The sequence below is a fragment of the Ascaphus truei genome, chromosome 2 (genome assembly GCF_040206685.1).
Source record: "Ascaphus truei isolate aAscTru1 chromosome 2, aAscTru1.hap1, whole genome shotgun sequence".
NCBI lineage: Eukaryota > Metazoa > Chordata > Amphibia > Anura > Ascaphidae > Ascaphus > Ascaphus truei.
This window is the reverse complement of record NC_134484.1, coordinates 232383482-232411079: the sequence shown is the minus strand read 5'-3', so window position 1 is coordinate 232411079 and position 27598 is coordinate 232383482. Positions and strand designations below refer to the sequence as shown.

The window sequence follows — 27598 nt, the reverse complement described above, 5'->3', positions numbered from 1 at the left end:
GACATTCAAGACTATACAATGCTGAGCTCCATCCATTCATCCTTATATAAGGCCTCGAATATAGTGGGCGCACTATGGCCGACCCCATAGATCCCCTGCATTTTGTTAGTGCCGCACGCACTGTCTCTCACACCGTGGCCCCGGCCTAAGTTTGATTACAATACAGACACTGTATTGTATTTAGGATGGTCTCTAAAATATTATCATAGTCCATATAAGAAATGGGTTGTGTACAGTAGCCAGCACTTCACAAAATGATATACAGCATTAGTTAAACAAGGGACTACATCAATATAAGTGTATGTGACAGAGGCCTAACTACAAACAATTGTTCTTTGCTGCCTTGATGAACCGTACAAGAATAAGGCAACACAGTCAAATACATATCGTGTACAAACTAGGTTTGGGGAGTGCAGAAGGCAGAAACAGCCCAGAGCTGAGCTGGAGACAAAACATGAGCAGCTGACAGTTTGGAGCCATCCTCACACTGATGAGACCCAAAAGGTCGAAATAGCTGTCTGTCAGTAGGGTTTCTGGCTATGCACTTCTTTAACCCAGGCAGTCCTGAAAGCTGTGTAATGAAGCAGGAATACTGTAAGCTTACAGGGGTCCATGTTAAAATAGATTTGAAGTCAAAGGTGACACTGTGCTCATTTGCATGCCATTTCCCAGAATCCCTGGCTGCAGTGGAAGCACTGTCTGCTAGGAGATAATGGTGAAAAACAGGTTGCAGACCTGTCTGAGACATAATGTGCTCAAGTGATATTTATATTTGCCATATTTGCCGTTTTTAAATTCAGAGATCAGCCGTGATTGATTAATGAGCCTGCTGCAGAAGAACAGAGTGAAAGTCTGGGCTGGAATTGCTACTCCCCCACGTGACAAATACAGGCTATAACCTTCCATTTACAGCTTAGACTCCCACTCCAAACCATCACCGTGCCTTATTTTATATTTCCAAAGCAGTTGCTTTCAGTCAAAAATCCCAATTTACGTAAAAAAGCATAAGGAATAAATGCTAATTTGTTAGTCTGAGCTACTGTAAGGTAATAAATGGCACAGGTTTTTGTAACATTACTCTCTCTCTTTAAAGGTTCAATCCAATTTAACCTGATGAACAATGCATACACATACCGTATATCTTTTGTTCATTGTATTGTTTTATCTTGAAACCAATAATCCCAATATATTGTTCCAGATAAAGAACTTTAATAAAATAAATCAACAAATGAAAAACGTGCACAGCTGATACATATTCTGGCAATTCAAAAGATAAACATTCCCTGTAGTTCCTGTTTTTTGAATTCCTAATCATTTACAAATGTCTAATTTAACTTCGCTCCTTAGGCTGAGTCCCCGCTAGCGCTGAGTGGGCGGTGCTTGCCGCAGTTACTTGCATATATATATGTAGCCATGTGTTAAATTGGTGTTACATATCTCGCTTTTTCTGGCAGTAATCCCTGGTAAGAAGGCAGGGTTGCCAGTAGTCATCATGGAGGTTTGCCCTCAAACCCCTGTGATGAGTAACATGTAGCAAAGGAAGTGACAGCATGCTCTGTGTCCACTGTTAGTGACTCAGAGGTGGGTCTTTCTGGAACCTATATATTACGCATCACTTCCTAAAGTTAGCAGTTCATTCAGGGTTGTTCCTGAGTTCAAGGTCTGCTGCAGACAAGTGCAGTGTGCAGTGAGTTGCAGAGAGTGACAAGCAGACCCCACTGTGTCCAGGGCTCTGGCACAGCTGGTTGTCTCCCTTAGGGGAGAGGTGGCAGAAATATACCTGGCTGATTAAAGAGTCAGGAGGGACCTTCCTAATGAAGTGCAGCTACAAGATGTGCGGCTGAGTGTCAGCCGCTATGATGGGCAGTCTGCCATGTCTGATACAATTAAAGATGCCCTTGTTCAAGAGACCCTTCTTGCCTAAGACTGGAGTTATTCAGCAAGAAGATGCACCCACGAGTTCTCTTCCAGAAACTCCTCCCTGCTATCGTGGGGATCTGGAAGGGATGGAGGTGCTGTACCAATTGTGAGTAGAACTCAGCACTACCTCATATGCCTGTCATGGTGAAATCCCCACTACCAACGAGCGGGAGACTCAGGAGTCCTGTGAGCCAGCAGGTGCAACACACTACACAGACATGTAACTGGGGCAGAGTTTACACATTAGTGGCCCATGTGAGATTGGGTAGGGCTCGAAACGTTACATATAGATATATGTAAGTCCCTGCTCACGCGGTGCGCGCACACTCTTGCACGGGCACACACGCTCACCCGCTCTTATGTAAACAGAAAAAACTAAATTCCAGCGCGCTCAATACCCCCCCGTGCGCGTAAATGCCAGGACACCCGGCGCTCGTGGTTGGACCGCTCTCCAAGCATGAGCACGCTCAGCGCCAGCGGGGACTCAGCCTAAGTGTTGAACATGATGTGATTTTAAGATTATGGGGTATGCACAATAGATTTTGTTTAAAAAAATCATAAGAAAATGAGTTTCAATATTTTAGTGCTAAAACCTACTGTAGTACAAACCTGCAAAACAAGGTCTGTCATGTATGAAGATGCCTAGCCTCATGTTAAATTCCTGATTGATTCAATTTTAAATAACAAATAATTATATGTATATTTATATAAGTTAGTGTTAATAAATATCAATTATTAGTATAATATTATCTATTATAGCCATACACTGTATTGTGGAAAGAATACATTTTATTCACATATATAATAAATATACTGTGCTGTGTAAAATACATTTATTCTGAAAGCCAGGGGTCACGTGTAAGATGATTTAGCCCAGATAGTGTCAACTCGGCCCTCTTTTCCAAGCACAACAAGTTCTGTTTCTTTTCTTTACTTTATTTGGGAAAAGTAGCATAAAATACAGTCACTTGTGAAGAGATGTTGATGTATGAATAGTGTCTCTCTGTGGGTGCCTTGGTAGTTAAGAGCAGGTGAAAAGATAATCCTACCATACAGGAGTATACAGCAGTGCTCACTCATCCAGAGGTAATGGTGGAAAAGGAAGTGAGGGGCAAGGGTCACACTAAAGGTTCAGTGAGACTGCACTAACTGTCAGCAAAGGACAGGGGGGAAAATGGGAAAGCCCAAAACTAGGAGGACTGGAGAAGTTGCCAGAGCAACCAGGGGTATGACAGACTGGAAGGAAAAAGAGATACATAATGTATCCATTCCATCTGCACTGAGAAAGAACTGCAAGGAAAGTGACATCCTAGTGCAGCTAGCAGGGGGAACTGCCAAGGGAAGGGGGGCTAAAACAGAAAAGGCAGACGGGTATTTCTGTTCCATGACTACATTTTTGGGTTGATACATAGCAAGTCTGCCCTAAAACTATTAAGGGTCTTTTTTAGAGTTTAAGTAGGGTGACCAGATGTCCCGGTTTAGCTAGGACAATCCCGTTTTTTTAGAGCTCTGTCCAGACTTTTTGCGGTGCTGTCCCGGTTTTTCTATTCCACTGGCGAGTGCCGACTGTGCATGCCGTTTTGCCGGGACAAATATGGACATTTTCGGTTTACGACAAGTTTAATGTGGCCAACGATTTTAACACACTTTTAATTGATTTTGTGATGCACAGAAAATGTATATATATTTTTAGTACCTACTATTTAAATCTGTATACCAAGTGCAGTCAATTTATCTGCACCAAAACCAATGAAAAAAACCCAAACTTGTTTGCGCCAATGTGCTACCAAAAAAGCTGCGATACCTACTACATAGAATGCATATTGTGCAGGCTGCTTATAATCATATGCCTAATAATCGCTGCCCACTTGGAAAACCTTGTGCAATTTTGAGCGTTGATCAGTCCTGACAATAGTTCTCCCTGTTAATCTTGCATTTTTTTCTTGTTTAAAAAAAAAAAAATAAAAAAAAAAAATAATAATCATAAAATACGTTTTTATACGTGAGAAGTGGCTCTTGTACGCCACAATAATTAATATGTTGACTGTGTTCTCAACAGCGTAATGTAAGAATGAAATCAAAATGTTCTGTCTGCTTCTATGGGGCCTGATATTGCCAATGCAAGATGAAAAAAAACAAAAAAAAACAAGGGGGCCTGAAAATGGCCTGCAGTTAGACGCAATCACAATCTGGCGTTTTGTGACCCATTTAATAAGAAAATCGCACCGTGCCTGATTTGCTGCCATACAGACTGGAAACTGACAGTCAGAATCTCAGTTGCCTCAGGTGGTCGAAATAGGGCGTGTGGAGGAAAGAAGGGGAGAGAGAGAGAGAGAGAGAGGGCCAATTGACTTTTGTACCTCCAAATAGATGAAAACACCTAGGGAGACATCTGAGAAAGATCACTGTGTAATAACCAAATACAAAATACGTAATATTTATTAACGTGATCTATGCCCAAGTATCTCTCTTAAGTGTGTCCCCAGGTCTTGTCAAAATGTTCTCCTTGAGACAGATTTACTTGTTATTGGTTTTCAATCTGACCTATTTGTTTCATCTGTTTAAATAGAACGTTTATTCTATTAAAGGCCCAGATTCACTTCGCCGCTTTAAATCAGCGAAAATAGTTAACCAGGACGGATTTCTTTTCTGCAAAAATAGTACCTTGTCTATTGATTGATTGCTTCTACTTTTTTATATGTATCACTAATATACAATTATGAAGTGATACTAGGTTTCTTGAATTTGGAGTATATAATATTTGCTGTGTAAATGTAAGTGATGATACTGATTAAAGGTTCTGAATTTTTCTGACTTTAGAATGATTGCTTTGGAGGAAATACTGCATTGAAATATGTGAGTGCTGTTTCAACAAATTAGAATTTCTCCAGTACCATTATTTCTACTGGAACTGTTCAAATAGACAAGAAGCAGAAAGTGCAGCATTTGCATGTCATTACCCAGCATCCCTAGCTGCAGTGGTAGCATTGCATGCTAAGAGATAATGGGGAAAAGCAGGTTGCAGACCTGTCTGAGACATGTGAATCTGCTCACAAGTTCCATTTTTATTTGCTGTACACTGGAACTGTGCAAATGTGGCAGAAACTCCAAACTTTAGGAGTTAAATAACATAATGAACTGATTAGTAAATCTCAGATCCATTTCTAAATTGTGGGTGTGAAAACTGCTTACCGTTGCTTTACTTGCTTTGGGAAATAACAAGTTCATTTGCGTGCAAGCTATTATGTGTTAAGGATGCTTAGTGGCTTTGGGACTTAGAATTATGACGATGTGTAGGCTAAAAATAGTTCCATAAGAACTCCTTTTCAGTAGAAGCGTATTCCAATGTATAACTTTGATCTGAGATGGAAAAAACAAGGGGGCCTAAAATGTAACCCCTGGTGCCTGTGTTGCGGCGTAGCGCTGTCAGTCATCACTGTGACTGGCAATAGCGCCACGGATCCTGTTTTACAACGTTAAATCAAAAGTAGGAGCATGCGTTCTGTCACCGGCTGCGAAGGTGACTGACAAGTCAGCGCTGCGTAGTGTGCAGAGGGGGAGATTTGGGGTGTCTCAATGATGAGGGAGGGAGGAAGCAGCAGGGTTGCCACCACTCTGGGTTTGACCCGGAGACTGCGGTTTTGGCCCCGTATTTCCGGGTTACAGGTTTACCTTGTAAACCTCTGGGTGATATTCTGCGGCGGCCTCCGGCATCTCCCCCTGCAACTCCTGTCACAGGGTCACATGACATCCGTTGACATAACAACGGGACTCTGCATTATGTCACGCATTACCATGGCAACGTGGCATCAGCGCCATAAGGCGTCCCATTGTCATGGTAACTTGATGCCGCAGCACCATTTGATGCCGCGCAGCCATATTAACAGGAGTTGACGGGAGGATGTGAGAAGGATGCCGGGAGATGCCACTGCCGAAGGTAAGCGCTAAAGGGTTAGCCTTCAGTAGAAGGTGGTAACCCTGGGAAGGAGTATCGGTGGGCTGTGTCAGTGTCTGATTGATAGTGTGCTGTGTGTCAGTGTCAGACAGTGGGCTGTGTGTAAGTGTCTGATTAGTGGTCTGTGTGTCAGTGTCTGATAGTGGGCTGTGTCAGTGTCTGATAGTGGGCTGTGTGTCAGTGTCAGACAGTGGGCTGTGTCAGTATCTGATAGTGGGCTGTGTGTCAGTGTCTGATAGTGGGCTGTGTGTCAGTGTCTGATAGTGGGCTGTGTGTCAGTGTCTGATAGTGGGCTGTGTGTCAGACAGTGGGCTGTGTGTCAGTGTCTGATAGTGGGCTGTGTGTCAGACAGTGGGCTGTGTGTCAGTGTCTGATAGTGGGCTGTGTGTCAGTGTCTGATAGTGGGCTGTGTCAGTGTCTGAAAGTGGGCTGTGTGTCAGTGTCTGAAAGTGGGCTGTGTCAGTGTCTGATAGTGGGCTGTGTGTCAGTGTCTGATAGTGGGCTGTGTGTCAGTGTCTGATAGTGGGCTGTGTGTCAGTGTCTGATAGTGGGCTGTGTGTCAGTGTCTAATAGTGGGCTGTGTCAGTGTCTGAAAGTGGGCTGTGTGTCAGAGTCTGATAGTGGGCTGTGTCAGTGTCTGATAGTGGGCTGTGTGTCAATGTCTGATAGTGGGCTGTGTGTCAGTGTCTGATAGTGGGCTGTGTGTCAGTGTCTGATAGTGGGCTGTGTGTCAGTGTCTGATAGTGGGCTGTGTGTCAGTGTCTGATAGTGGGCTGTGTGTCAGTGTCTGATAGTGGGCTGTGTGTCAGTGTCTGATAGTGGGCTGTGTGTCAGTGTCTGATAGTGGGATGTGTGTCAGACAGTGGGCTGTGTGCCAGTGTCTGATAGTGGGCTGTGTGTCAGACAGTGGGCTGTGTGTCAGTGTCTGATAGTGGGCTGTGTGTCAGTGTCTGATAGTGGGCTGTGTGTCAGTGTCTCATAGTGGGCTGTGTGTCAGTGTCTGATAGTGGGCTGTGTGTCAGTGTCTGATAGTGGGCTGTGTGTCAGTGTCTGATGGTGGGCTGTGTGTCAGTGTCAGACAGTGTGCTGTGTGTCAGGGTCTGACAGTGGCTGTGTGTCAGTGTCAGACAGTGGCTGTGTGTCAGTGTCAGACAATGGCTCCTGTGTCAGTGTCAGACAGTGTGCTGTGTGTCAGTGTCTTTCCGCTCAGGCCCTCCCCCCCCCCCTTCCACCTCTCCGCTCAGTTTTTACTACCTCTCACTCCCCATTGGTCAGAGCAGGGTCATGTGACCCTGGTCTGCGTTCCAAAATCAAATTCAACTGTCTCCCCAAGACACCAAACTTGGGAGAGCTTACGTGCCTTCGTACTGCGTGAGCGGGGACGTGAGGATTAATATTGCAATAAGTAATATCGGCAAGCGCCGCACGCTCAGTCCTTTTTTTTTTTAGGGGTTAAGAAGAAACTCCATATTGTGACTATAAAATTATTAGAAATCTGGGAGTAGATACATGTTATTTCTACTACCTTTCTTTATGAAGAGCACTGTATGTAATGCATGCACACAAGCAAAATCCTGTACAGGTTAATGCAGTTGTTCTGTGATATGATTGGTGATGTTTTTTTGCCTCTATAAAAATAGATTTAATGGGACTGCACACCTTACTAGGGAATTGAGACAGCTGTGGCTGCAAAAGGAAAACAAATGCTTGGTGCCAACAGATACAGATAATGCTTCTGTATAAAATGATCACAACGAACAGGATCGCTATGGCATACCAGTATTAAAATAAAATAATTAATCTCCCTCTGTGACCATGTCTGTTTCTCCCTCTCTGACCCCCCATATCTGTCTCTCCCTCTGACCCCCCATGTCTGTCTCTCCCTCTGACCCCCCATGTCTGTCTCTCCCTCTGACCCCCCATGTCTGTCTCTCTCTCTGACCCCCCCATGTCTGTCTCTCTCTCTGACCCCCCATGTCTGTCTCTCCCTCTGTGACCCCCATGTCTCAGTCTTCATCCCTCCCTCAGTGCCCCTTTTATCTGTTTCTCTCCATCTCTGTACACCTCATGTCTCAGTTTGTCTCCCCGTCTCTCTTTGCTATTGTACTCTCTTCTCTGATCCCGCCCTTCTCCTTCAATTGGTCTTCCTGTTTCTCCCCCCCCCCCCTAATTCCTTTGATAGGAAAATAGAGCGAATGTCCTGTTTTTCTCCTTCTCTGATTGGCCCCTTCTCCTCAAAAGAAAAATGAGTAGGAAGCATCTGTGCTTGAGTGTGGGATCCCTAAAGCATGGGGCCTTGTGCAACAGCTATGTGTCAGTGTACTGTGCCTGTGTGCTACAGTATGCGAGTGAGTCATAGATACACACAGACATACACACACTGACGTACAGTATAGAGCCGCAGACAGGCAGGGTGGAGCCAGAACAGCCACGCAAAATCATGTTTGCTAACGTTTTCCCCCACTAGGTTTAAAGCAGAAGGTCGTCAGAGTTGAATCGTGTTAATTTCTGCTCAGTGTCTCCCTGCGACACCTTACAGTAGATCATGCTGGTATCTCATGCATGTTTAAAAGTCTCATATCACACGAGCCAATGGGAAGCCGCGACGATGCGGCTTCCTATTAGCTAGCGACGTAAGACCTTTAAACTGCCTTACTGTATTGTGTTCCCAGACGGGGCTGCTACTTGCATGACCTATGAAATTAAGTATCTCGGCAAACAGTGGGTTTCCGGAGCTGAAATTTAGTGCGGTACAGCTCCGGAAACCCTCTGCTTCCTACTTACTACAAGAATTAAAATTAAAATCCTAGGCAACGCACCTTTACAGTGAAGGAGGGACTCAGTATAATATTGTTACATTATTTTGTGTCTACAATAGTTTTCATAACTAGAAGGTTTTTTTCTAATACTAATATTTCATACAACTTTTAAGTAAAATGGGCCTTTCAGGGAAATGTAAAGCTTTAGCTTAGTTGGAAACCAAAAAGGTTGCTGAACAAGAAATATCTATGTAGATTTCGCATAGAAATAAACTGGTGATTGATAACATATTACAAGAGAAGAGCACAAATTGTTTATACTGTAGCTAAATGAGATTTTCTTGTTGTTGTTGTTGTAGGATACTCCATATTAGTTATGAACTCCCGGCTGCGTGCTTTGGGCGGAAGGATTAACAACATACGAGCAACTGAACTACCAAAGGAAAAGAATAGGTCAGATGTGGTTTGCAACGTCCGCTTCTTGGATGGCGCCCTACAGTGCTTCAGAGTTAATGTAAGTTTGGGAATGTTTTATCTCTGATATATATGGTTAAATAACTAAAAGAGAGAAGTGCTCTTGTTTTTTATTATTGGGATGTAAAACCAACAATATAATGGTGATCCCCACTAAACAAAAAAAATCAAAATTACAACAAAAAACTAAAAATTAAGGGCGGTCATTAGCACTCTTACATATCTACCAAAGTGAATGAAATACAGTACACAATGAAAAACAAATACATAATAGAAACGCTGTCAAAAATATAGCTCTATTTATTGAAGTGCGTAGAAGATTAATATTAAATCCACTTCACACATGGACGAAAAACCTACATACTGTTAACATTAAAACATCACTTTAATCAGATGTTATAAAATATTAAACCCAAATCTAATAAAATATTGGGAAGAGATCTTTACCATCCGCGAATACCATTGTACCGCAGGAGAAAAGTCACATTAAGAACTCATATATGCATGGTCCCACCCTATTAAAGAAACATTCCACTTCGGTATTCACCAGCAAGATTGATACTCCATGTACTTATATAGCTCCTGTGTTTGTGCTGAAATGGTTTCATTCTGCAGGGTTTTAGAATATCACTTTTCGCAAGACTAGACACCGCCAATAAAATCATCTTCAAAGATCCTGAACACGTATTCAACTCAATGTTTTATCTCTGCTACCAACAACGGGCTTCTTTTGCAGTTGATACATTATAATGAATCAACATGAGAGTATAGATTGTATTGTATTGTATGTCTTTATTTATATAGCGCCATTAATGTACATAGCGCTTCACAGTAGTAATACATTTGGTAATCAAATAAATAACAGATAATATAAATAACAGATCATGGGAATAAGTGCTTTAGACATAAAAGTAACATTAAGGAAGAGGAGTCCCTGCCCCGAGGAGCTTACAGTCTAATTGGTAGGTAGGGAGAACGTACAGAGACAGTAGGAGGGAGTTCTGGTAAGTGCGTCTGCAGGGGGGCAAGCTTTATGTATCATGTGTTCAGAATATCCACAGTGCTATTCATATGCTTCTTTAAGCAAGCGTGTCTTAAGGTGGGTCTTAAAGGTGGATAGAGAGGGTGCTAGTCGGTTACTGAGGGGAAGGGCATTCCAGAGGTGTGGGGCAGTCAGTGAAAAAGGTTTAAGGCGGGAGAGGGCTTTAGATACAAAGGGGTAGAAAGAAGACATCCTTGAGAAGAACGCAAGAGTCTCGATGGTGCATAACGAGAAATTAGGGCTGAGATTTAAGGAAGGGCAGAAGAGTGGAAAGCTTTAAAAGTGAGGAGAAGAATGGAGTGTGAGATGCAGGATTTGATCGGAAGCCAGGAGAGGGATTTCATGAGGGGAGATGCTGAGACAGATCTAGGAAAGAGTAGAGTGATTCTGGCAGCAGCGTTTAGGATAGATTGTAGGGGAGACAGGTGAGAGGCAGGAAGGCCGGACAGCAGGAGGTTAGTAATCAAGATGGGAGAGAATGAGGGCCTGAGTCAGAGTTTTAGCAGTCGAGCAACAGAGGAAAGGGCGTGGTGGTTTGAGTAGAGTATCAAAGGCAGAGAACAGTCGGCGTGGGTTAGACTTGTGCATGTTGATTAGTGAAGAAAAGTAGGCTTGTTTAGCTTGCGAGAGGGCAGAGTTGAAACAGGATAGCATAAATTTGTAGTGAAGGAAGTCTGCGAGAGTATGAGTATTTCCTCCAGAGGCGTTCAGAGGAACGAGTGGAGGAACGCAGCATGCGCGTGTGGGAATTTAGCCAGGGTCACCCTCTCCCTTCTTTCCACTGTAAGCTGTACATATTACGGTTCTTTAGTCTTCACTAATTATTTTAATTAGACCTATAAAGTTGCATCACTACCTATCTCTTTCTGCTGCCAATGCCTCTCCCTAACACCAAGCTTGCTTTCCCCACTGCCTGGTGGCCTACTTTTAAATCTTGGAGGACAGACAAGGTTATATCTCCTCATTCCAACCAATAATATTTTTATTTGCTTTTATTTTTTATTTTTTTAACCACACTACAACCATAAGTTGAATAAATCTAGACCGGTGGGTCCCAACACCAGTCCTCAAAATCCCCCCAACAGGACATTTTAAGCATACCCCTGTATCGCCACTGATGGTTCAGTTAAAAGGATTGAGCCAACCTGAGATGTTGGGGGTTCTCGAGAACTGGAGTTGGGAACCACTGCTGTAGACTAAAGAATGGGTTAAAAGGTCTCTGATTGAATTAGATCTTCATAATTTGAATTATCATTATTTATGACATACAACTTATTTGTATTATTATTATTGTTGTTATTACAAGTGACAAGGCAATGAGGATATTCCAACTTTATTTGATTGAATACTTGCTGCTGGTCAGCTTTCTGTTTTCCATTTTGTTCATTAAGATAGAATCTATTTTATGACCATTCCCTGTTGTAAGAAATGTGATAGCATTAATTCAAAGTCCTTTTCAAAATAAATACACACAGCACTTTGACAAGGTGCCAGCCCCACTCAACCGAGTATATTAAAGCAAGTGAGAACCCTTATCTGCTGTTTTCATTGAGTTCTGTATCTTTTGTAACGAACATTCATGTAAAACCTTCCCATAATATTATGACAAACACACGATGCATGTTCAATCTATTTGGCAGTAACATTGTTGTATAATGGAGGAGAGAGTTCTGCAATGGTTCCTGCAATGTTGGATAAGAGGAGCATTGTGGAGCAACAACAAGAAATGTAGCAAGAATATCCATACTCCACAAGAGCCATAAGCTGTCTGCTGTTTTACATACTGTACATTTCTGTCTCTGAAAAGAACACTACAGATGTATTTCTCAATTATGAATGTGTGATCAAGATGAGAGGCATTTTAATAAAGTATGTTTGGGGCTGAATTGGAAGAAATGCAGCTTTGAAGGTGCAATTATTTATTATGTTTTTGTACTTAACCATATTCTGAAAAAAGTCTCATGCAAAAAAAAAAAGTATTTCATGTCATTTGATAGCTTACACCTGCATTATTTTCATTTCAACTTTACTTAGGTGCAAGTTGTACATTTTGTAACACTTGATAGTGTTGTTTATCTCGCAGCTTGCTGTAGTTCCTATGCATGAGTCAGCTAAACTAAAACATTGTATGTGCCATTTTTACACAAACACATTTAAGATACATTTTTTAAATTAATTAACTTCTTTATATTATGAACCTCCAGATGGTCACATTACGACAGCCTCATGCTTTTATTTTCATTATTTTCTTATTCAGAAATTGTTAGATTCTTGGACCATACGTTCATTTTGCCTTTTTATTTAAATCCATATTTTTGGTTCTTAAATCAGTGCTTTTTTAATGTTCACAAGGTCACCCCTACAGGATTTATTCTGCACAAGCTCGTTTCATCTGTTATTTTGATATTATCCATGATCATTGGATATACCAAAGACCGTAAACGTTCTACATTAATATTTTTATGCCTTGGCAAACATGTGCATTAACTATTTAGTGGCCAGATGTACAATTGTCATATATATATATATATATATATATATATATATAACAGTGTTTTCCCTGGGCCCTGCTGATCCTGACCCATATGTAAGAAAATCCCCCAATTACATGGATGTGTGATATGTGGTGCACCTGTTGGTAACAGGACTCCTGATTCTCCCGCGGGGTTGGTAATGGGGAATATCACCATGACAGGCATCTGAGGTAATGTTCTGAGTCCTACTCACATTCGATGCAGCGCCTCCACCCCATCAGGATCTCTGCGGCAGCATGGGGAAGTATCTGATGGGGAACTCCTTCTTGGTGCATCCTCCTGGTAAATGACTCCACACTCACACAGAAGGGATCTTTTGAACCAGGGCATCTTTAATGTCATCTCCGTAGGCAGACTGCCCCTCATAGCGGTCGTCCTTAGTCGCTCATTTTGCTGAGGTACCCCCTTCAGAAGGTTCCTCCTCTTTTAATATAGTTGCTTTCCACCTCTCCCCTAAAGGAGATCCACCAGCTGTGCCAGGTCCCTGGAAACAGTGTATATCTCTCTGACAGACAGACTTGAACTGCCGCAGACTGACCACCTTGAACTCTCCTTGTTAACACCTAACTTTTAGGCAGTGCTATGTCTTATATAGACTCCAGAAACAGACCCACCTCTGTGTCACTAACAGTGGACACAAAGCATGTATTACATATGACACTTCACCAGGGTTTGAGGGCAAACATCCATGATCTTTACTGGCAACCCTGCATACTTACCAGGATTACTGCCAGCATGAGAAAGATATGTACACCATTTTTACACACGGATATATATATATATATATATATATATATATATATATATATATATATATATATGAACAAGGAGGGGAACTAGAAGTGGCGCCTAATGATGACTAAACTGACCAAATACGTAGAATATATGTTGTAAAGGGCTAGTGAACCATATACAATGTAAGAGTATATAACAGAATAAAAAATATATCAACTAAAAAATCAATAATAAAAGTTATGTAAAAAATACAATAAAAACATGAAAAATATGTATTAAAAAATAGAAGATACAAAAACCAGTCCCAAAACACTGTACCCCAGAGTCTTTGCAGCCCGTTTGAGGGGAACACCACTCCCTTGAAGATATCTAAAGGAGAAAAAAACAAAAAACAGGCGCACTCATAGTGTAGTAAGGTTAACAATTTTATATGGGACTGGATAAAATATGAACTGTACACTCACAAACAGAGAGAGGTTAATCGCATGTATGAGATAAATTCTCAATCGCCAACAAGTGAAACAGGAACTCGACTGCAACTCCGGGTAGGAAGCCATTACGTCGCTGTACAGGAGGAACCCGTTATGGTAGATATTCCGTGTATCGAAGACAGGAACCAGACACCTCCTTGCTGTTCAGGCGTTTCTCTCACATAGAGAGCTTCCGGGTTAGCCTCGTCACTCACAGTACATTGAGTACATGGAAGGTTTCCGGGTCAGCCTTCTCACTAACCGCACATCAAGCGCTGTACTGGCAGTAAATCCCGATAGTATAGGGATAGTCTTTCCGTTCTTTAAGAGTGAAAGTCCAATGCAATAAAATGAATGAAAATACTCCAAATGATAACGCCCTATGCGTTTCGTCTTAGAGACTTCGTCATATATCCCCTGACGTATTCTCTCCAGAGTTTCAGGGTATTTCCCTGCTTCAGACAGCATACAAAAAGACAGACCTTATAGCAGTAATCTACCTCAGTATTTCACTCCTGTCTCCTGACCAGCTAGGCTGCATGTGTGGACATCCTGGGGTTTTTAACACACCTTGATTAGGCAGCTGGGATTCAACTAATTGCCATGAGCTTCCCAGCTGAAGTTAACCTCATCACTGCTGCACTGCAGACTAAACATATGTCTGCCAGGCATATAGCTTGTGGCTTTTATTTACCCTGTCACAGGATTCTTAAATTAACCATTTGAATTGAGTGGTGTGGACTGCACAGAGTAATGGACTGAGAGGTAGTTTGTGTAAATTGTCAGCGCCTGTGCTGCTTGGGGTTCTTAGCAATGGTTCAGTCTGTAGGGAAGGCCCCCAGATAGGGATGCTCCCCTTAGCACATAGTACTTAGTGATATCGCACCAGTGACGGACGCCACGCGGATAGGAGGAAGGGAGATGGTAGGACCATGGGAACCACATCGCCAGTGTGTCACCATGAGGTAGCGTCCCAGAGTCCCAAAATCAGCGCGGCAGCGTCACAGAGTCCCAGAGTCTTAAATGAGAGTCCCAGGTAGAAAAAGCTAATTTAAGACTCTGGGACTCTGTGACGCTGCCCCGCGCTGACTTTGGGACTCTGGGACGCTACCTCATGGTGACACACTGGCGATTTGGTTCCCATGGTCCTATCATCTCCCTTCCTCCTATCCGGAACCTCTGTTCATCACAGTTTGTTTCCGGTTGATAACAGAAGTAGCTGCATACTCTCTGGGGCTCCTGCTGGACGGTAGCTCAGAGGTGCCATACAACTTGTGGGAGCAGGACGTGTGAGCGGAGCAGCAGTTTCCAGCGTCTGGCGAATGAGTATTACTCATTACATGCTTTAATACTTTTTATGTTTGTGAGTGCGCATTTGTTGGAGTTTTATTGGAAGTATTAAATTTTGTATCTTATCATACTACACTAGGATCGGGCACTTTCTGCTCTTCTCGTTTTCATATATATGTGTGTATATGTATATGTAGAAACACAGAAAAGGAAACCTCTAAAAAGCACGCAGACAAATTATGCAAAATAATAATAATAATTTATTAAATCAAAATATAATGAAAAACAAAAAACAACTGACTGAAACCCTGCCTGACTGACTAAAATAAATTGAAATAGGACAACCCAAAGGAAAGAAGCCTTAGCGGGTGAAACGCGTTGGTGGGACTTTTATGCTGCTGGCCCTGTCTGCTGGCACTTTATTTGGACTTTATACCTGTTGTACATACCCCCGGATGCAACCTCTTGATCGTGGTTATGCTTACCTGAGACTTACCTGAGACTTTCGTGTTACTACCATCTCACAGGAGCTGAGTATCTTCCTATATTAATATCTATCTGCAGGTTGTATACTGCCTTCAACTTTATGGGTCTCTCTCCTTTATATGTTCTCTTTTGACATCTGCGTTTGGGTCACTGAAGTACCTTCCAACAATGTTTTTGATATCATGTACTATATAGTTTTGTCTATAGGTCCTCTTTATTAAGTGCCCCGCACACTGGTATAGCATGCCTGTTATTTTCTACCATATTTTGTTTATTTATTTTCTTTAAAGGTTTATTATTTATTTTCCTCTATTGGCTCCTTGCTCAGTATCTCTTCAATACGCCGGCCGGTGGTAGATTACTATGGGTACTTTGTCCCCATGGTGGTCACATTATTTGAGGTATTGATCATATTATGGTTTATTTTTATATGGTAGTCTAGTTTTCCTTGGGGTTGTCCTATTTCAATTTATTTTAGTCAGTCAGGCAGGGTTTCAGTCAGTTGTTTTTTGTTTTTCATTATATTTTGATTTAATAAATTATTATTATTATTATTATTTTGCATAATTTGTCTGAGTGCTTTTTAGAGGTTTCCTTTTCTGTGTTTCTATATTTACTTTATCCCTCTAGCACCGCCTAGCAGTTAATTTTTCTGTCATTTCTTTTCAGTTATTTTTCTGATAAAGATAGGTTTAGACAATGCATTTATCTGTTGGATGTTGATGCGGTATTCATTTTTGTAATATATATATATATATATATATATATATATATATATATATATATATATATATATATAGTGTTCGACAAACCTATACATTTGCTCGCCCCGGGCGAGTGGATTTAACCCCCGGGCGAGTAAATATTGGCCCAAGCAGCACACATTTGGTACTAGGTGGCGAGTAGATTTTTTGGTGATTTGTCAACCACTATATATATATATATATATATATATATATATATATATATATATATATATATATATATATATATTTTACCATTCTTAATGGTTGAAAATATGTTTGAATTATTTTTTAACATGATTTTGTGCCCCAAGGATAGGGGGAGGGTTTGAGTCCATGGGGCAATAGAGGGTTAAGTGCCCCAGTTGGAGGTGGGAAGGAGGGGTTAAGTGCCAATGAGAAAGGTGTTAACAGAAGAAGGTGTCACATGCTCTCTCTCCCCCTGTGCTGCTAGAAACCCCTCCATCTCTGAGTCTGTATTCAGAAGCAGGAAGGAAGGAAGGACTCGGGGAGAGAGTGGTAAGTATTTCAGGAAGCAGGCGGTCCCCGGAGCTAACATTAATGCGGTTCAGCTCCAGAGACCCCCTTCTTCAAACCTATTTTTTTTAAATTCGCTTGACCTGAACTGGTAACTGGAATTAGTTCACATTTGTCCTAGGATGACTTAACATTAAGTTATTATATATATTATTATATTATTATATATTATTATTATTATTATTATATATTATATTTAAAAACCATCATTTTAGAAAATGTACTATTACTGAAAATGTAAGCTATGTTACCACTTAACTACATTGTTTAAATGCTGCCGCATAGTTTTTAATATCACATTTCTATATTTGTAGAAAACAATGTTCAATTGAATACGTGTGGCCATATATTTAAAGCCGTGATTTAAAAGAGACAGATGGGCCCTTGAATTTATCTTGATAATTGGTTTGCAGCCTCTCAAGACTGAGGTTCATTGTCCCATGTTGTTCTACAATGAATGGGTCTGTGTATGCTATCCATGGTACAGAATAAGATTATAAATGAATCATATGCTTCATATTTTGTTATGATTACATTGTTAGTCATCTAGCATAAACCTCCTCAAATTTTCCAGCTTTTTATCACAATAAGGAAGTTTGCATTATTGCTTTTGTAACAGTAGGTGTTCTTCGTGTGTGGTTACGCTGCTTTATCACAGTGTGGATTTTGTCTGACACTGACTACCGCCAAAGTTATGTTAGACTTTTAAAATAAACGCAGCATTATCTTAAAATCATTTTGCGTTAGCCCTATGCTAATGTGCACAGTCGCGGCTACAATTTTCCCATATGATTAGCTTAGTAAATCTAGGCCTATGTTGAAATTTTGTCCCATATCCACAAAGCTCTGTTAATGTCACACTAAAACCTTACCTTGTATATTCAGAGGATAATAACTTAATGTTAAGTCTTGTTTTCTCTCATAAACAACACAGTGTTAACTATAATGGCTATTAGGGATAATGTCATTACACGAACCGCATAGTACCACAAAAATCTGTTAAAGGCACAATCCAAGCTGGCGAGTTTTTATTAAACATGGGATTGAAGCAGGGGATCTCTGGCGCTGAACCCCATTAATTTCAACTCCTGGGACCCCCTGCTTCCAAAATGCATACCTCGGTATCCACGCCATTCTGGATCACATAATGGCGGAGTTTCTAGACTCTCGCGTCTTGCGGGCCAATAAGAGGCCGTGACGTCATCAGGTTCGGCTTCCTATTGGCCCACTTGACACCGGAGCTTTAAACTTTGCCAAGATACTGGTAGCCCCTTTGGAGGTTTGTTTCTCAGGAAGGAGGGGGTCCCCGGAGCTGAAATTTATGGAGAACCCTACTTCAAACCCATGTTAAAAAATAATAAAATAAAAAAATATGCATTAATTGTTCCTTGTAAGAGATGTGTGCAGAGGTATGCAATGGAGACCGTTTTTAAGGTGAAATTAAAATAAGGTTTTATTGCGCCTGTCCCTTTTAACACAGCAAAACATATGAAAACAACAAACGCCTAGACCTGTTTAAGGGCACAGTCCCTTTCTCCAGGGCTGGAGGGATAATCCCATTACCACCTTATTCCCCAAAGTCTCAAGAGAAACCTTAAAGCAGGTGTCCCTTCATGTCAGTCTCTAGTAGGTTCCTGGGTCCCCTGTGCCCAGGAATATAGGTCTTTGGGTGTCTTGATCTCAGCAGAGCCTTTCTGCTCAAGACGTCTTTCCTCTTGTCAGCACCCTTGTGTACTGAGGAAAATCTCCTCCTGTTTCTGGGAAACAGGCTTTTTCACAGAGCTGTGAATAGGCAGGTGGAGTGGTTGATTGCAGGTGTGCAATCAACCAGCACACTGCTGGATTAGAGGCAAGCCTGTTAACAGGGATAGGACCCTGTTACACTCCTTTAAGGTGAACGTGAGGACTTAATGTTACGTTAGATGAGTAATGCCTAACTTTGGCGTTACAGAGAGGGAGAGCGAGCGATAGTCATATTTTGTAAAGTAGCCATTAACTTTTATACCTCTCCAAACCCTGAGTTTAAGAACATGTGGAGAGGTTCCTGTGAAGACACTGGAGAAGAGCGAGAGATACAATTATATTCTACAATAACATGACGCTAAGCCTATGCCAGGGCCGGCCTTACCTTTAGCGGGGCCGAAAACTGCATGTTGGATGCGGAACCCCTCTTCGTGCAGCGTCACAATGTCACGGCAGAGCGGGACGTCGCATTGCCATGACAACACGACGCTGCAGAAGGAAGACTGCTCAGGATAAGGTAACACCCCCCTGTACACACACACATCTCCCCCCTGCTACCTCTTACCTCCCCCCAGCTATCTCTTACCACACACACACACCCTTCCCCCATCCTCCATCCCTACTTTGGCGTGGGCAGCGGGGCGTGCGTGTAACGCTTGCGCTGCCCACGAACAAGACAGGACCCCGGTACTGAGGTGGGGAAGTAGCAAACGACGCACCCACAGCAGCGGAAGCGTGCCTGGCAGGCGGATTTTCAAATGTAGCCGGGTCTGGGTTGCAGAGAGTGGGTTTGCCGAGGTCTTGGAGTATAGAGTCCAGAATAGTAAAAGTCCGTTAGCCGTGGTCTGGGGTTGGAGAGGTCAGAATAGTAGATGTCCGTATAGCCGTGGTCTGGGTTGGAGAGATCCGCAGAGTCGAGGGAAAGCCATGGTCAATAGCCAGAGAGATTCCAAGGTCAAGCCGGTCGGTAAACGAAGGGTTAACTGCAAGAAAACACAGGACAATGAGCAAGGCACAATAGACGTAGGAGCTCAAGGCTACAAGAGGTTATGCTGAGCAAGGTATGAAAGGAACTGCAGGGTTTAAGTAGCACACAGGAACCAGTAGCAAATCAGGCGGAGCAGAGACGCGGCCTCCACGGAGGCTAGGATTGGGTGCAGGAAACAAGTGGACTAAACAAGTACTTGGGGAACGGAGCTAAGCTCCATGGCACTCTAGAAGAGCTACACGCGCTGGTGCTAGAGAGGAGGTCTGATGAAAGACAGGTAAGGAGGGAACACGTCGCAAAGGACGAGTTCCCCGATTCCTTACAGTGCGGTCCTGTGCGAGTCAGGGACTCCCCCAGCTATCCCTTCTCCTGTCGGTCGGAATTTGGACCTGTAGACTAAATGACTTCGATTGAATTGTCGATTAAATGTCTCATCGCCAATATAAATTGGAGAACAGTTTACCACAGAAATTGTTGCAGTTTTAAAAGTATATTTAAAAAAATAAACTTTTATACTTGAAGCAGAGTCCCCCCTGGTCCCCCTTAACCTCGCTGCTGCGGGGGCTCCCGGCGGCGTCGGAGGCAGGGCACTGCCATATTGGTTGTGTCGCGGTGGTTCGCGCATGCGCAGTTGCGACGCGTAGGCGATGTTGGTAAGGGGAAGTGGCAGCAGAGGGACGGCCCACAGTCGCGCATGTGCAGTGCAGTTAGGGCGATGCGGCGGCCATTACAATGTTGCGCAAGCTCAGCGGAGAGTAGCGGCGGCCATTACAGATTGCGCACGCGGCACCAATAGGAAAGAGGGCCATGGAGGACTACAGCCCCCAGAATGCTTAGAGGCAGACAGGCCACCTAACACCAGGGAGCCAATAAGGCTTACAGCTTTCCCTGAGAGGAAAGATACATTTTTATGTGCTGCAGTGAGGAAGCAGAAGAAGCTGGGACACAGGACGCGTGGATCTCCTGGTATTGCTGTGAATGTGAATAACTCTCTGCGGCTGCAGAGATAAGAGACTTTCTAAAGGTGGATCACTCCATGCGGGAGCCACCCACCGCCAGGCAGAGTTACAGGACATCGCTGAGGAGATTGCAGAGCGGCGGATCCTTTGTGAAGTGTCTGCAGCCCCAGAGGCCCAAGCACTGGGGCAGGTATCGTATTTTAGGTGCACCAACCTACCGGTACATCAGGCGCTGATCCCGTCTATAGGTTTTGGGTTTCTTAGAGGACTCGTGGGACTCTGGGTACACGGTGTTGGGGGAGGAGTAAGGTGTAAGGGTTTAGCCCAGTTAGGGGCAAGGTCATAGCTGCCAGCTAGTGGTAGAGGGTGACACGGCTGTGTTGCTATTATGTGAAGTGATGTGATGTTATTGTTTTGCTTATAATAAACAGTTATGTATATATCTAGTGTATGTGTTCATTTGAATGTGTCCTGCGAGGAACAACTCCCGCTCTGCTGGGAGCCATCGCAGGTGGAGGCGCTGTACCATATAATATTGTTCCAGAGGATATACCCCAGGCTCTCACTGGTGGAGGTTCAGGCCTCCTGTGAGCCTAACAGGTAAAGCACCACACTGGTAATACATATAGATTCTCCTCGTATGCACCCTATCAGCGATTGGGGGTGGGGGGGGAAATATGGGTCAGATTTTTTTTTTTCCTTAAAGAAAAGCACCTACTGTACACTTAACCTAGTAATAATAATAAGCATGCGACGGCCATTATCCCACTTTGGTTCTTGGATTAACTGCTCCATTAAAAGGAAAATCGACCCCTCCCCCCCTCGACAAACAGTGACATATCTTGATGGGATGTCCTTCAAACAAGATTTTAAAAAAAAGTTTTGTTTACTTTTTCTTATAGGCCATAACTAGATAACTACAAACATCAGTTTATAACAGAAAAACTAGTTAATGTCCCATAAACAGCTCTATAACACCACAAATATAAAGAAAAAGTTAGAAAATGTGAGTAACTCACATAAAATGAGCCATTATAGCAGGATGTACAGTATATAGGTCTATAATACAGATTTATTGGTGGACAGAAGTGCAAAACAAGTACCATGTCCAACGTAACCTGTTTTTTGGTGTTTAAAAAGACCCGAAGCCTGCAGTAGAATATTTACGTGTTTACTGCTGTATATTCTTACTTGAAGCACTGACGCGTTTTCCATCCACAATTCTAACGGTCTTCTTTTAATCTGCTCAAATAAGGTTCTTTGAGGTCTACTAATGCCACTATGTGAGAGGGGTTTGGAGCCATATTGGTTTTAGGCTCAATTTTTCGGAATACAATATACTGTACTGTGAGCAAGAGTAATCAGACACCTTATTGTACAGTATAGGTTAAAAGAATGAAAAACAAACGTGCAGGGCTAACTGCACCTTTTAAGTGAAAGCACTTTAAACACGTTCCCAACTGTTATTTACTGTTCATTTATCATTTCAGATAAGTTTATTAGCTTTATACATGTATGCCCGATATTGTCACTTTTTTTTATTACCATGAATGTAGAAAGAAAATAAAAAAATATATATATTGGAGCAAAGTGAGGCCTTTTCATATCGGAACAGTTTTAATTTGACAATTGGGTAAATTCTAATACATTTGGGCACAATTTCACACCTTTAAACGATTACTTTTAATTCTGGGCTGTAATTTGTTTTCAGTATTGTTTGGAAACCTCAGATACATTATGTGCTCTCTCTGTTTTCGTAACCTGCAAGTTTGGGTTTATTTATATACTTCATTTCTTGGCCTACATTCCAATTTGAAAGTTAATAATCACTAATATTGTCAATTATTAACTTTGTATGCATATTGTATTGCAGTTTATTTGAACTTGAGGTACACTTGAAGCTAGCAGGTCTATAAAGTCACAAACATTTATAGGTGCCTGCACTAAGTGTCGCAGATGGCATTTTGGGCGTACAAATAACTCCTAGAAATCTCAAATGTATTTGCACTTTTGCTAACCTTTCTTAATCCACGTGCGTCTTAAACTAGCAAAGGGTTTTAGTAAAAAATGTGGACTCACAGAAATGGACTGCCCTTGGCACACAAATATTAATGTGCTTAAAAATAATAAATGTATATGTTCCTCACCCCACCAAATAAAAAGTAGAATGTGCATCAAAAGAGTCTGGCAAGTTGACCCATAAGTCTCTGTATTCTTAGCGCAGAATTACGTTTCTGTGTATCAACCAAAAATGTATTGTATGCAGCATAGATTTTTCATTCTATATGTTAAAAAAAATGTATTATTTGAACAGTATTGTTCTTATACATATTTAGCCTTGGTCCCCCTTCTGTCCCCTTAATTCCTGTTGCGGCTGTCAGCGGAGGTTGAGGCAGGGGTCAGTGGTGTGTGTGGGGAATCTGCTGAAGCGATACAGGCAGGTAGCGTGACGAGCGGGTTGCCGGAGGTCCGCTGCGGCTCCTGTTGCAGGGCGCCGCCATATTGCTTATGCTCGTGTATGAGCAGTGTGAGTTGCGTGTGTGCAGACTGTTCCCTGAGTGCGGCGGCCATTAGCAGAGCATTGCGCATGCGCATTCGACAGCGCAGGCGGCGGCCATTACATGCGTAGAGGCGCAGGGGAACTACAAGCCCCATAATGCACAGCGCTGCAGATCAGGTGCCGCAGACCAGCCAATAGGGCCCATGGATTCTCCTGCTCGCAGATAGATACATTTGGCGTGCTTCAGAGACCACGTGAGTCAGAGCTGGGACACAGAAGGGTGAGGGTGTGTGCAGGGTGTCAGTGGCCCCTGCACTAGGCCAGAGAGCCCCTTATAGGCCCCAGCTAGACCCCGACTCCTCCATAAGCTTATGGCTGCTACAGGGACATGCCAAATAGATAGGGACACTGCCCCTGTAGTTGTAAAGTGTCAGGGGCACAGCAAGACGCCGTGCAGTATCTGCGGCTTGTGATCTGGGACTAGACCACCAATGAACTCTCTTCATGGTGGGACACTTCAGCAGGAGTCCACCCCACGCAGGGGTGGAGGCTTCACTGACGACGACGTCGCTGGATCAGCGGATCCCTGCTTGCTGTTCGGCCATACCGGGTGCTAGAGCACCTGGGCAGGTACCTCAACAAGTGCACCAACAACAACACTCTTGTGGGCAGCACTGTCACACTGTCACATCTGCCGCAACTCCGGTCAGAGACCGCCCCGCTGACGCGTCACACGGCGGACCCATGTGCACACGCACGGCCAGGGCAGTACACGCACGCTCGGAAAGGAGCTGCCGGCGCCTCCCACAGGGAGGGAACTCGGCCGCACGCCCGCGTGACGTCAGCGTTCCGTGACGCGCATCGCGCACGCGCGCGGGTTGCTCAGCAACCAAGGCAATCACCAGGAAAGCCTGACCTGCAGGCTGTTTCAGATTACTGCCGCCCGGACACCATTGGAGGACCGGATCACACCCCTGCAAGGTAATTGGATCCTTCCCACATATATACCTGCTCCTCTCTGGCATTCCTTGCTGAGCATAAACTCCTGTTTATGCATTGTGCTCACCGCTGCTGTTTAGTTGGCTTGAACTTTGCTTGGTCTGACCTGTCTGTTCTCTCCTGTCCTGATCCTGGCTGTTCTTTGGATTCCTACACTCTCCAGCGCTTTGACCCCGGCTTCGCCCTCGACCATTCTACCTTCTATTACCCTGGACCTTGGCTACGGAAATCTACCATCCTCTACTCTCCAACCCCGGAACACGGCAAGTACCCTGACTACCCTGACCTCTCCAACCCTACGACGCGGTACGACTTGGACTACGCATTCCGGACAGGACTGCGTGGTTGTGGGTCGGTGTCTTTCTATCCCCACCTCAGCCCCGCGGTCTTCCGTCCTGTTTGTGGTGAGCGCAGCGTGACAATATGCTCAGCCCAACAAACATGGACGCCGCTGAGGTGGCCCGACGCCTAGACACACATGAGGAATGCTTCCGGCAACTTACCGGATCGTTCACACTTGAGGAACAACTAGTCTCCCAATTCATCCAAGACAGCTGGTCATCCTGGCACCAAAAGAACTACTGAGCTCATCGAACGCACGTTCTGGTGGCCCAACATGCGGAGAGACATACAAGCTTTTGTAGCTACATGCTCTACTTGTGCACGGAACAAGACGCCACACAACAGACCTGCGGGTCTCCTTCAACCATTACCTATCCCGGAACGTCCATGGACACACATATCTATGGACTTTATCGTGGAGTTGCCTAAATCTAGAGGCATGGACACCATACTTGTAGTGGTGGACAGGTTTTCAAAACAGTCACACTTCATCCCTATGAAAGGTCTACCCACCGCACCGATGTTGTCCGACGTTTTCATCAGGGAGATCTTCAGGTTAATGGGACTCCCCTGGTCATAGTATCTGACAGAGGATCCCAATTCATCTCCCGGTTCTGGAGGGCGTTTTGTAAGAGTCTGGACGTCACACTACACTTTTCGTCAGGCTATCACCCCCAGACCAATGGGCAAACGGAACGCACCAATCAGTCTCTGGAACAATTCTTAAGGTGTTTTGTTGCTGATACTCAAGACGACTGGGCGGAACTTCTCCCGTGGGCAGAATTCTCCCATAACAATCTTCGGAATGAATCATCTCAACAGTCACCATTCATGGTCAACTATGGCTTCCATCCTTCTGCACTCCCTTCTCTTATCTCGAAGTCTGGAGTCCCGGCCGCAGAGGACAAGATCCTCCACTTACAAGACTTATGGCAGAAAATCCATCTTAACCTACAGCACGCTGGTAAACTACAGAAGAGACACCTCAGTACTTTGGGGGAAACCCCACCAGGGTGTGGATAAGGCGGTTGGGGCACTGTGGGGTTACACCCGTGCGAGGCATGCAGTACCTACAGTATGTTATTCAAATCCTGGTCTGGCCAACACCAGGATCCTAGGTCGCAAATATAACACCACTTATCGTTGGCGTGCCATACTACTAGCCACCGGTCAAGAAATATGCCTAGAAGATGCTCCTCAGGCCCTAAATCAATCAGAGGCCCTCCTCGAGGGTTACCCACTGATATATACCCTGGGCTATCACCTCCCATGGTCGCGTCCACCCCAGGATTCTCCTCAGAAGTCCCCTATCAGGCTGAAGCGTCCTCCTCCTACACCCCTGGGGATGGACGACTAAAGCCTCGGTCTCAAGTACACCAACCAGGGCAGACTTACCCATACCCAGGGTAACCTTCATTCCAAGTGTCCTATTAGAGGCACCCAGCCAAGCCACAACTCCACACCATTCACTTACCCCCTGAAGGTATGTGAGAAGTCCTGCGCAAGCGCCTACCCCAGGGCCAGCATACTGCAGTCGTCTGTCAACTGGTGGCCCCAAGTTGGGAGTGACCCTACCGCAACTAGTGGAGGCTTTAACAATGTCTTCTCAGTCCCAGAACTATAGGAAGCTCAAGGCCTTCTCCAGGATGACCCTCACACCCGTGGGAGAAGAAAGGATCACTTCATGGAAGGAACACACTCTTAAGGTACTGGACGAATGGCCCTGCACTGAGGCCGTGAAGCGGCAGCGAATCATGGAGTACCTGCGACCCCGACCTCCCCCATCACAATAGTGAGCATGCACCGGGAGGAGAAATCAGATGTGACGGCTCAGGCATTAGTAGATTTTCTACACAAAGCCTACGGTCTGGAGGACAACGAGAGTGAGCTGTGGGCCAAATACTATGCCCTCTGCGTTCATCCACCACATACAGTTGGTGTTGTGGGTGCTACTCACCCGCAAACTCATCCCGCCACCGGTGTGGATCAAGCCCGACGTAAGCAGTTCCTGCGAGGGTCAATCCCAAACCACCCTATAGCTAACATGCTTCGGTGTGGCCTCCTGCTGGGGAATCCACCTAAGTTCACAGGACTCTTGAACCAAGTGAAGGTACACGAGGCACATACCCGCTTACATACTCCTAAAAGGTCCAAGGAGCACCACAAGGATGAGTCTAAAGGGACATCGGCCCCAAAGGCCAAGGAGGCAGAAAGTGCCAAGGACAGCATCCCATAGAGGGCACCTGCCTCTGCGCCACGGATGCCTAGGAGAAGATATCCTACCTCTAGGGCCGAGGCGAACCCAAGTGACGTCGTCTGCTATAACTGTGGCCAGAAGGGCCGCTTCTCTCAGAACTGCCCAGAATAGTCCGACATTCAACCCCAAGTCCATTACCTGCGAGGTACAGTTGACACAAACGCCTTCCACGTCCTCAGAGCGCCCCAGCATCAAGCCCCGAGGAAACATCCCAATCGGACGTCTGCAGTCGCGTGGGACCGGCTGCTATCATAAGGATTCTGGTGGAAGGTATCTACGTATCGACTTTGCTGGACACTGGGTCCCAAGTGACTATTGTATACCGCCCCTTCTACGACCTACATCTTCAGCACCTGTCCTTGTTGTCATCCGGTTCTGAAGGAAGAGTGCTGCAAGGTCTCCGCCCAGGAAGGATACGGTGACCTATTCAATCACACCAAGGGGTTGACAGAGATTCCACCAGGGGGAGGGAAGATAATGTACGCAGTGTGATGTTTTCAGTACCGAGACGAGGCCGATCATCTCTTCTCTTTAGCGACATGGGGGAAAGGGGGCTACACATATTATACTAATTACTAATATTTACAAACACTATCAATACAAAGATGTATATAATTCTGTTTTAATTTCAATTGTATCTGCCGTGTATTTAGCATGCCACCCTGTCATTTCAAACAAACAACTATATGTATGAATTCACATAGTGACATTCATTCATAAGGCACATCTTTTATGTAGGTTTGTGCTACATTTTGGCACTAATATTGTGCAGCACAATAAAGATGTAAATATGATCTTGGTGTGGAGCAGTCATTACAAGGTAGCGAGAATCATTGGTAGGCATACACATTCTTTTCACAGTCAG

The 27598-nt window shown here is 44.0% G+C and overlaps 1 protein-coding gene across 2 annotated transcripts in view; it reads left to right on the top strand.

Moving 5' to 3' along the window:
* PTPN3 (protein tyrosine phosphatase non-receptor type 3) overlaps positions 1-27598 on the top strand; it is a 259615-nt gene that overhangs the window by 104935 nt on the left and 127082 nt on the right. For both annotated transcript variants that reach the window (XM_075585952.1, XM_075585951.1), the window contains one exon: positions 8994-9148. In XM_075585952.1, coding sequence (XP_075442067.1) covers positions 9011-9148 — 138 coding nt within the window. In that variant the 5' untranslated portion in view covers positions 8994-9010. The remainder of the gene's footprint in view (positions 1-8993; positions 9149-27598) is intronic.